At 47.0% G+C, this 11626-nt stretch overlaps 1 protein-coding gene across 2 annotated transcripts; it reads right to left on the reverse strand.

Annotated features, from left to right (window-relative positions):
* Positions 1–261: 261 nt before the first annotated feature.
* Positions 262–5617, reverse strand: LOC123137162 (protein GIGAS CELL1). 2 transcript variants are annotated; one of them, XM_044556777.1, is made up of 4 exons: positions 5322–5617; positions 5185–5238; positions 4563–4823; positions 262–1040 (listed from the first exon to the last, which is right to left on the reverse strand). In XM_044556777.1, exons 3-4 carry the CDS (start codon positions 4821–4823, stop codon positions 621–623), a joined length of 681 nt encoding a protein of 226 aa, XP_044412712.1. In that variant the 5' UTR covers positions 5185–5238; positions 5322–5617; the 3' UTR covers positions 262–620. The 2 variants fall into 2 exon arrangements, with proteins under 2 accessions (XP_044412712.1, XP_044412711.1); XM_044556776.1 differs by having other exon boundaries at positions 4563–4828; positions 5322–5612.
* Between the last annotated feature and the right edge of the window lie 6009 nt (positions 5618–11626).

Here is an 11626-nt window from a genome sequence, read left to right on the forward strand (position 1 = left end):
ACGGCGAGGCCCGCGTTTGTGTGTCCACCATGAGACACAGGAGCACTTAAAACGAGGATAACAACATCCAGGAATAGACATTCCAAGTGCATTGACAATTGCATAAAGACTTGGCAGCAATATAAAGTTCCGAAACAGCAAATCGCTGTTGCCCTGCAACACATTCTGAAGACCAGAATGCAACAAAATATGGAATACGAAGTGAGTCCATTCTGCCAGGACCTCGCTCCCCAACCAGAAAATCTTACTAAGGCATGCATGTCTCATACCAACAAGATACTGTATTATTTTGCTCCAAAACCGAAGATGCATCACATCTATCGTCTTATTAGTTACTGTTAGTTACAGTGGAACAACAAACAAGGAGACGGTGGTTCATGTGCCCTTCAGCTGAATGACAAAACACAGACATGCTATATAAGTACATACACAGTAACACAATCAAGTCTGATGAGGTAACCCTAACTGTGCCCTCAAGCAGAGAGCCAGCTACCACCGCCCATACCCCAAGTCCTCAAGCAGAGAACCATGAGCACAACACCACCCAAATCCTCAAGCAGAGAACCGAGGACCATGGTTAGTTAGGACTAGCCGCTAAGAAAGCAGCAGACATGTGATGCTCAGCGCATAGACATCAGGGTGCGCCTCTGGACAGCCGGGGTCTTGGAAGGCCGAGTAGCCTTGGGATCGGTTCGCTTCAGGTTCCGGCTCACCATATTCTCAATCTCTTGTATGGAGTTGGCCAGTTGCTTCTCCACGTCGTCTTCTCCACTTGGTCTGGATGGAGACTGCAAGGAGCAGTCATCAGATGCCTTCACCACCGTGGTGCTCTCGCCCTCGCCCAAGCAGGTTGCTGATGCTGCGGTGGTTTCAACAACTTGAGCCGAGCCAACACCCAGGGTTTCGTTTGTTGGTGCTGTGCTTCCATGAATACCCTCATCTGTTTGTGCTGGATCCTCAGGCTCCGAGGAGTCTTCTTCATCCCACTGGAGCTGCTGCCGAGCCACAGCATCTCGCAGCCGACTTTTCCTCTCAACAGCCTGCACAGATTTTAGTTAGTATAGATATCATCTTAAAGGCCGAGTAGAATTGCCATGGAAAGATATCATCTTAAAGGTTGTGAAACTGCATTTCCATTTTCATCATGCTAAAGTTGACAGACAGTCTACAAGCAGAATTTTAACCCTTAAAGCAAACGGAACTATGAGCACGAATGTTGGAATAAATCCGAGGCACTCCGTCGATCATCTGAGAATCAAGCAATCACACAAGCACGACACCGAGATTTGTTAACGAGGTTCACCGATATGGCTACATCCCCGGGGCCTGACTATGGGCGCTCCTCCCCATGACACCGCCACAATACTGCACCCGGTCGCCCTGGACACCGGCACATGCCGCCGGCTTCCCCTGCGTTCCGGTACTATTATATTGGCATAGGTTACATCGTGTGTCTACCCCGCTATATATGAGAGGCCTAGGATACAAGTGTCCTACTAGGACATGACTCCATATCCTATCTAAATACAATACAACTACAAGTCCAACTGTAACCTACCTTGTACACTATATTCGACACAACTCCAACAAACTCCACCTTGGCGAATATACTCCACCATCCTGGATTTGTCTATGCGTCAAACTTCCATGTACATTGGACTTGAGCTTACCCCATGAGTACCGCTGCTACTCCAAAGACTCCGTATGACTCCACCTGCAACTTGTAGTCCCTTCTTTTCTTGACCACGGTCAACACTCGAGCAAAATTAAGTTCCTTGTTACTCTAGTTTGTGCTCCCAACTTCCAGAGTATCCGTCAATACCATCACACACCGATCACTGACCTGCGTGAAAGTGAACAACTCACATATTGGATGTCACACATAAGAGTTACCTGAACTCAACATCACCACTCCTTTCTTGACTGCCTGTCTGAAACTTGAAGAAATTTCACCATTGCTTGTAGTCACCCCGAGTCAAATTCGCAGTTGTCTCACCACATATGACCACCAGAGCCCTGGCCCGTCTCCATGCCCGTGCGTACCGCACGCCTCGCCGCTATTACCGCGTCGAGCCTCTGCTATCCCGGTCGAGTCTCAAGGGCCGCGAACCCACGCCACTCAAACCCCATTGCAGAGTACCACCGATCAACACCGACCGATGACGAGTTTCGCGCTTCCATCAGACCATTGGGCTTCAGTCCGAACTACGTGTCACTCGCTTTTTCCCGCTGAATAGGCTTCGATTCTCTGGATCCTTACACCGTAGCCCCTCAATCCAGCTCCACCTTCAACATGACTCCATGGTAGATGATCAGTCCACCCTCACGCCCCGTCGACTTCAAGCTCCGTGTGTACATCACCTTGAATCAACCCCGCGTCATAGTCTTGTCGAAGCCACACAAGCCTCGGGCCTGCGCCACGTGTTTCCACGCCCAGAAGTCGGTCACCATCAGCATCACGCTCCTATGTCGCCGTCACTGATCCCGCACCGTCTTCTGTACCAACCGACTTGCATCGATCCGTCAGACCGTCCAGGCCAACTGCCCTATGTGTCTGACCCGAGCCGACTTTTCTGACTGCAACCATCTACAACTCCACGCAGCCTCATCATCCATCTTAACTGGTTGACATCCCGCAACGCCTTCAAGCATCCTTGATGTGTCAGCAAATTTTCACCGCTGTCTGTCATAACCCAAGGTTTTCAGTTCTGTCAAACTTCTGCACCTCAAACCTGGTATTCGCTGGCGCCAGATTCTTTGTACGACTAACCGTGGTGTAGCTCCTGACTCAATCCCAATGCTAGCTTGCTTTGTCCTCCTGATGGATTTCCTTTGGATCTGATTAGGCTGCCTTATGTTGCACATCTACCGCTCGGACTCGGTCTCCTTTTGTTTCCAAACAAATCACTGTCCGTTACTAAATTGCTTTGACCGTACTGCACCACGCCCATGTACGCGAGTATGCGCACGCCAGGCCACTGTTCGTCAAGGGCCGCTCCGCGCAAGACCATGATGGCCCACCACAACGGTGCTTGGGTTTCCTGCCGGCTGCCACGCCACGTGCTGCAACGCGCCGTCCGAGCCTGCTGCTACGCCGCCGTCGCCCTAAACAGATCGCCGAGACTGCCATACGTACGCGCGCATCGCCTTGTGCTTCTTTCAAACACGACGCCGTCGTTTCCAAATCTTCAAGAGCAACTTTGATCCACCGACGCGACAACATCTGCTGCCATGTCTCCAATCATACTCGTTGCATCTCGCTAGATCCCATCGACAACTTCCACGTGTTCTCCTCTAGATCAACAATTCACAGCCTCCGAACAACCTAGCTCATGATACCACTTGTTAGAATAAATCCGAGGCACTCCGTCGATCATCTGAGGATCAAGCAATCACACAAGCACGACACCGAGATTCGTTAACGAGGTTCACCGATATGGCTACATCCCCGAGGCCTGACTATGGGCGCTCCTCCCCATGACACCGCCACAATACCGCACCCGGTCGCCCTGGACACCGGCACATGCCGCCGGCTTCCCCTGCGTTCCGGTGCTATTATGTTGGCATAGGTTACATCGTGTGTCTACCCCGCTATATGTGAGAGGCCTAGGATACAAGTGTCCTACTAGGACACGACTCCATATCCTATCTAAATACAATACAACTACAAGTCCAACTGTAACCTACCTTGTACCCTATATTCGACACAACTCCAACAACGAATAAAAGTCATGAAAAGCTAACTATTTCAGAGAAATGTTGCATGTGTTTTACTCAACGGAAGCAGTGAAGCAAAATTTGTTGTCAAGTCTACATTAACTGATGATTGTTCTAGCAAGTTTATATGATTATATCCATTGTAAGCAGCAAATTTATAATTCCAAAATATTAGAATAAACAATGGTAAATGACTCAACAACAACAACAACAAAGCCTTTAGTCCCAAACAAGTTGGGGTAGGCTACAGGTGAAACCCATAAGATCTCGCGACCAACTCGGGTAAATGACTGAACATGAGATTAAAACTTGACACACAAACACATTGCTGAAAGAGAGCATCCAGGTTATAACGTAGCATAATCGGGAAGAAAAGAAAATCCACTGTAAACAACACATTACAGAACAAACTGGAGTATAATTCTTAAAAACTTAAAACAAAAGATGGGTAGATAACTGAACATGGACTAAAACTTGACACAGGAAAACATCAAAGTTCAGTTATCTAATATTGCATCACCTAAATAACAGTATATATCCATTGTGTAAGCACTACATTACAGAGCAACTGGAGTATCGTTCCAAAATATGATAATTTATAATGGATATATGACTGAACGTGGAGTAAAACTTGATACACAAATATCTTGCTGAAAGAGAACACCTGAAAAGTAAACTGAGATTGCGGCCCACAAACTACACTGTTGATGTACAAATTCGATACACCAGGTCAGATGTTGCATAAATCTCAGCAAGGTACAAAACTAGCATAAGCTAGATGATACTGTCGTGAATAGTTCCTGTATAACCCTGGACTAGGCACCACAAGAGGAAATGTTTATCACCTTGATGACTGATGTGATATCGCGGAGTGGGGTCCTTGGGTACCACTCGGGCAGGGAGCTCCTCCTCTTGGGTGCAGTCCACGCAGCCCACGCTGGTGGCACGTTCTCCTTGTTGCTCGACGGTGACGGGACCCGACGAGCAAGCGGCTTGACGGCGCCCTTGTCCACCACGGCTCCGGGAGACGCCACCCTCCTCACGAAGAATCCACCGCCAGAGCGATCGGCTACAGCCGTCCTGCTGGCAATCCTCACTTCAGCCATCTTTACTGCCAGAAGATTGTAGCAGATCAGCAACAACGCAAGAAACGCATCCAAGATGAACACGTGGTCCTACAAATTCCTGGTACACTCCTGGAGCACCAAGAGCACCCATCAAGAAATCGCCTCGAAACAGAAAAAAATCGTCTATTCTCCGGCTCTTTCTGGTCAGAATCTGTAAAAACTTCCAAAGATTCGCAACAAATGAACCCAAGAATTTTTTTTCGAACTTCCAAAGATTCGCAACCAAAGAACCCAAGATTTGTCTTTCGAAAAGAACCCAAGAATGGATCAGGAAAAAAGCAGGAACGCTGTTTGGGCGGACGCGAGCCAACCAAATCTGCCCGGATTTCAAACTACTCACCTCAGATTCCTCCCGCTCCGAATCCTGCACGCCAATCCCTGCCCTTCCGCAGATCTGAGCGCATAAACGAGAGAAACGCATCAAACGAATTGCTCGGGAAAGGGCAAGAACACAAAAAAACCTGCGAAATTTCTCACGATTTGCTCTGCTCTTCCCCGATTCCAGTCGATTCGAACCTCGCAATGGCTACTTCCTAAGGTACGGCCCTACTTGATCCCTGGTTCTGGCTAGATTCCTCCGGTTCGGGCTTCAAGGTGGCTATGGGTTTCTGTCTAGTCTTTTCTTTAGACAGAGTTTCTAGAGGTCTAATCTAACTAACGGGAAGGGGAGGAGAGGAGCGGGTTCTGGGCGTGTTTCAAATAAGGAGCCCAAAGTGGCCGCCGGTGTACATGTGTGTTTTGAGTGGACAGGGAGCACCGTCTTGTGTCGTGTGTCTGGCTGGAGGAGACGGGCAGAGTCGTTCCGGTGTATGGACCTGGTGGATACGAGTAGTTCATAATATTTGACCGTTGCTTGGCCCTGCTGCAGAGGTCTTTCTCTTTCCTTTCCGAAATAATAAGGGTCTCAAGTGTAAATATGTAATAGCAACTCCAACCCGGCGACTCAAACGGACACACATTTTGTCGAGGTAATATCAGTGACAGTCATAGAACTTGCATTTGATGTTTAATTTGATGCTAAAAGTTGTAAAATACATTATTACAGTCACATAACTTGCCTATGCGTGCAAATACGGTCACTTCTTTCGTATCCCGCCGTATCTAGTGCTCACGTGGTGTCAGCATGAATGCGGCCCACATGTCGGTGCTGGAGTGGTGTGACGTTGGGTGAGTACACATTATCTATTGTTTGCAGAAAGGGAAACGGTTGGGACCGGCGCACCGGCTGAAGATTGGGCCGGTCTCCCTCTTCCTCGCGCAGCTTCCACATCTCGCGCAGCTTCCCGGGCGCGCGCCGCCCCTCTTCTTCTGCCCCCTCCTTCCCACCCCTTCCCCATCCCTTCCCCCTCCCTCCCCCCCTGCCCGCCCCCTGGTCGCCGCACCACGCCTCCCCTCTCCCCGCTCGAAGCTCGCCATGGCTGTGCGCGGTGACCATCCCATCTCGCCGGCGACCGAGGAGGGGGTGACCACGGGAGATGCTGCAACCGGGGCGACGGGGTGCTACCACGGCGACGCTGATGCAACCCCGCGCGGAGACCGGGGTGTGTGACGGCGATGACCGAGGTGACCGTGGGCTGCAACCACGGCTTTTCTACCGTCGCTAGCCGGTTGAAGCTTTTTCTATATACGGTTGAAGCTTTTTCTATATACGGTTGAAGCTTTTTTGTCAATGTTTTGCAACTTTTTCTCTGGTCGCAGGTCTGGTTGAAGCTTTTTTTCTTAACGGATGAAGCTTTTTTATACACGATTGAAGCTTTTCCAAACCACAGTGGAAGCTTTTTTGAAAACGATAAAAACTTTTTTCGTTCTTTTTGTGTTTGCTACAACCACGTCATTTTTTTGCTGCAATCGGCAACCACAGAAGCTACATCCAGTTAACAATTTTGCTACAATGACGACGACGGGCTGCAGCGGTAAGCTTTTTTTTGCTGGAAGCGATAAACTTTTTTGCTACAACCGGTGTCGTTTTTTGTTGGAACTAGCAAGAGCCTCGAGTGGGCACACGGCGAGGTACAACGCGAGCACAACGACAGGTGCTGCGGCCGGCGGCCGGCGCCACCGGAGATGCGACCATCTCCCCGGGAGCTGCAAGCCTGCAACCACGGGGGTGCAACCATGGGCGCACGCTGCTGCATCCACAGAGGGGAGAAACGCACGAAGGCGGCATAGGTGAGGGCGGCGACCAACGGCGAGGGCGGCGACCGGCGGCGACGACGGCGAGGCAGCGAGCCGGCAGCAGGGGAGGAGGTGCGGCGGCGCGCAGGGGGGTGGGTAGTGAGTCGGGCGGGGGAGGAGGAGTGGGGGATTCGCAAGGGGCGAGGAAGACGATGACCCAGTCCAGATCGAGCGGTTACGCAGCCTCCGTGTTAGTCAGATCGAACGGCTGGCGCTGGACCGGCCGAAACGTTTCGGCCGGCGCACCGGCGCCTATCAGCGCCCTTGCAGAAAACACCCTTGACTTAGATTCGATTACACACCGGTCAGCACATAGTTGCTACAAGAAACATGATAAGAAATAGTGCCAAGGGGATCAACGAGCACTGTTTTTTGCGCCGAAAGCACCCTTGCATTTTATTTATTTACGCAAATATCCTCATATAAGAATATGCGATTCAAACCATGACCTACTGTGATTAGCAGCGCATAGATAACCACTCAACTAACTGACATTTGAAGATTAGGTAGCATAGTTAATTTTATATAACACATACAGTACGAATTAGTGTAAAAAATTGCAAAAAGGGTGTGCAAAAAAGGGAAAACCTCGGTTTGAACCTATGACCTCGCCGCTTGTGAGATATACACAATTTATCTTGTGTATTATTTTTTTTCTATGTAAGAAAACAACTTATATTCTAGATAAAATTTTCAGACAAATCATCTAAAGTTTTGCTTGAATTCAAATAATTTAAAATTAAAAAATCTAGATAAAAGGAAATACAGTGCAGAATGAATGTACATAAATTTTTGGGCAAATGAATTAAATTTTTGTTTGAAATTTAATAATTTTAACTTAAAATTAGTGCATAATGAATGAATATAAATTGTTTTGGACAAATCAACAAACTTTTTGTCTCAATTTAAATAATTTTAAATTTGAAAATGTAGATAGAATAAAATATAGCTCAGAATGAATGTACGTCACATTTTCAAACAAATCAACAGATTCTTTCTTGAATTCGGATAATTTAATTTTTTTACTCTCGATAAACGAAAATATAGGTCAGTGTGAATACACGTACATTTTTGCGGACAAATCAACTAATTATTTTGAATTTTAATAGATTTAAATTAAAAAATCTAGATAAAAGAAGATATAGTGCAGACTAAATGTACGCAAATTTCTTTCGGACAAATCAGCGGATCTTTTTTGAATTCCAATATTTTTAAATTTGAATATCTGGATAAAAGAAAATAGAGTTCAGCTCATTTGTCCGAAAGAAATTTAAAATTTGAAAAAAATAGACCGCTCAGTCAGAAAGATCCACTCTCCCTGTGATAATATGCATATGTCATGGAGAATTTCTACTCTCCGCGTAGTTTTCTTAAATAAAACAAGTGAAATAACAACATACACACGAACATTTCTATTCTACGCATGAACTTTTTTTAAATGCGAGAGCATTTAAAAAATGTAATTTGTGTTTTCTCATTATACATTTTTTTTGCAATGTTTAAATATTTTTATTTTTTACAATGTTTAAATATTCTTTATGGAGTGGATGAGTCGGATTAAAACACCCAGGTTGTCGTGGAATTGTCACGACAGATGTCCTGGTGAAAGGACTTAGTCATGGAGTCATCGCAACTAGGAAGCTTAAAGGGGTTAAAACGGGACAAAGGACACGGGAGTTTATACTGGTTTGGCCCCTTGCGGTGAAGGTAATGACTTAATCCAGTTTGAGGTGGGATTGCTTATGTCTCGATTACCAGGGAGCGAATCCGCTTGACCTAGTTCTCGATCTGATCTTACTTGTCCTGAACCGCCACCGAGTCGTCCCTTTATATACAGAGGTCGACGCCCAGCGTCTCACAGAGTCTCGGCCGACTCATAAACAATGTCCGGCTCGGTCTCTTTCTATTCTTGCCTTACAATACAAGTTACATACATATAACGGTTTATCTCTACGGGCTTTAAGTCGCCTTTGGGCCTTGGCCCCTTTAATTGAACTGCCATCTTCCAGTGCCGTCTTGGGCTTCATGAATCGCCATAGGTATAACCCGACCCCTCCTGGGCAGGTCATATCTAATAGTTATATCCCCAACATTAAGCCCCAGATTCATTTGAACGGGTTCATGTCAATCTTCAACACTTAGAAAAATCTTCTGCTCTTCGTTTGTACACAAGTTTTATAACCCGCCATGACATCATCCTCTGCATCTGTGATAACCTGCCATGACGTCATCTTCCATTAATTCACACTTTGTCCAACATATCTCAACAGATCTTTATCTTAATGTCCCAAGAATCGAGGCGTCCTAGTAGCTGGATAACCATATTTTCAGCCTCCTTGTTTTTTGCGCCCACTTAAGAGTCTTTCCTTATAAATAGGCACAACCGGTCTATCCTCATTCTCCCCCTTTCCAGTGTCTTCTTCCTCTCACAACCCTTCTGCCGCTCGAGCGCCGCCGCCGCCGCAGCGCACCTCGTCTTCCTCAACCTCGGCCGTTGCATCAACCTGAGTCGGTCCAGAGAACGGCGGCGACCCTCCGCAGTAGATCTGCAGCTATAAGTTTCTGCCTTCCCGTACCTCAGATCCGCATTAGGGTTTGCGAGCTTCTCTGTGTTCTTCGTGGTTCATCGTAGTTCATCTTCAAAACTTGTACCACGAGCCTCTTTGATCTGGAAACGGTGTATAACCAATGCAGTAGTTGTTTTGTTCCCACTTTTGATACTAGTAGATCCCCTTTCCTGGAAGAAAAGACCTTGTGAGAGCCCATGAACTCATCTATACTGGTTTTTAGGTCTAGATTTTTTTTCCTGAACAACCGTTGATCCACAATAATAGCTGCAGCCTGTGAAACTTGTTTGTATAACACTTAGCCAAAAACTGCATTTTGTTGGATCCATCTAGCCATGGCGGCTCAAACTGCCGATTTAAATTGCAATGCTCAATAGACACCATCCAACTTATCATGGCGGCTTAAATAACCTACACTGCTTCATGGCGGTTTACATAACCTGACGTAATTAGCCATATACCATTAGGCCCCTTTATAAGCCGCCATCCTGAATATGTATTGTAATGTTTTTTCTCCAGCTTAAATTTGAACCGACATTTTTTACTCTTTGCTAGGCTTCTTTTTCACAATGCCGCCCAAAACAAGCACTTCATGCAACTAGGTCCCATCCATCCTCACTGATAGTACCTTTGATGACTTTGTGAAAACCGGCTCTCTACCAAAGAAAGAAGTCATGTCATACCGCGCTCCTGATCCAACAGAAGAAAAACCTCAGCCCAAAGATGGGGAAGTCGTCGTTTTTACTGATCACATGATTCGGGGCTTTTCGCCACCCGGCTCAAAATTCTTCAGAGATGTTCTGCACTTCTTCGGCCTCCGTCCTCAAGACATCGGACCCAACTCCGTGTCTAATATTTGCAACCTTCAAGTGTTCTGTGAGGTGTATCTTGAAGAAGAGCCCAACTTGCTACTCTTCAAAGAGTTGTTTTATTTGAACCGCCAGAATGAATGTGCCAACGGACCTAGTTTGGAGCTTGGCGGGGTCTCGATCCAACGACGGATAGACGCCATTTTCCTTTATGTGAATCCACCAAGCCATCCCAAAGACTAGAACCAGACATGGTTCTACTGCCAAGATACTTATCCGGCTGATGAGAACCCTCTGCCCGGCTTTCGCCCTGCGCCTGGAGTCTAATCATCCTCTTCCAGACAAGTTGTCAGCCGCTGATCGCTAGGAACTCGCCCCCACCATGGCTAAAGTCAAGGCTCTTTTATTGAACGGCTTAAATGGTATTGACTTGGTCCGGATTCGGGTTGCCTGGTAGATTATTCCATTGAGTTGCCGCTCCGGTTTGATGTGCACCTACACAGGCGAGAAGAATGACCCTCTGCGGCACAACCTTGACGATTTACTTGACGACGTCATTAGTGACATGACAAAGTCACTCTTGAATGAGAGCCTAGAAGACCGTGGCAAGGTGGGATTAAGCCCTTTCTGCAAAGCTAACCCGTCTCCAGCGGTAAGCCGCGAGACTGAATAAATTTACCTTCAACCTTGATGTTTTGTCTTTACTTAAACCTTTTGCTGACTTTCACAGGCTGGCGACCAATTTTGGAAGAAAAAGTATGATCATGAGGCGGCAAAGAGAGCTAGGAAGGCCAAGAGGGCTGCCAGGAAAGCCGCCGCCAAGAAGAAAGGAAAGAAGGCCAGCGCCTCTGACTTGCTTTGACTAGAAGATTCCTCTGAGTTGGAGGTAGCTCTTGACTCTCTTGGCTCCTTTTTAACCACCTTATTGACACTGATTATCATCAGGGTGACACGGGAACGAGTCGCAAAGTGGACGAAGTGGTAACTATTATTTCCTCCGACTCCGAGCCTTTGCCAAGACAGAAAATCCAAAGAGTAACCCGGAAAGTAAGATTTTCACATCCATTAGCTTATCAGGATCCTCAATTTCTTTTGAAGCGACAGATTCATGAGAGCCGGAGGTAGACTTGGACCAGCAAGGATGCGAAACTCTCCTCCGGCTTACCTAACTGAAAGTACAACTATCCCAGGGTGGTTTTGGTAATTCCTAACAACATATATCTCATTGAGC

This window comes from Triticum aestivum, chromosome 6B, assembly GCF_018294505.1.
Source record: "Triticum aestivum cultivar Chinese Spring chromosome 6B, IWGSC CS RefSeq v2.1, whole genome shotgun sequence".
NCBI classification, from domain to species: Eukaryota; Viridiplantae; Streptophyta; class Magnoliopsida; order Poales; family Poaceae; genus Triticum; species Triticum aestivum.

What these genes read in the sequence shown, in the direction of transcription:
- LOC123137162 (XM_044556777.1), bottom strand. Translation starts at nt 4,823, where the DNA reads ATGGCTGAAGTGAGGATTGCCAGCAGGACGGCTGTAGCCGATCGCTCT. An exon ending in ATATCACATCAGTCATCAAG is followed by an intron (nt 1,041 to 4,562) that starts GTGATAAACATT and finishes AAATCTGTGCAG; the next exon opens with GCTGTTGAGAGGAAAAGTCG.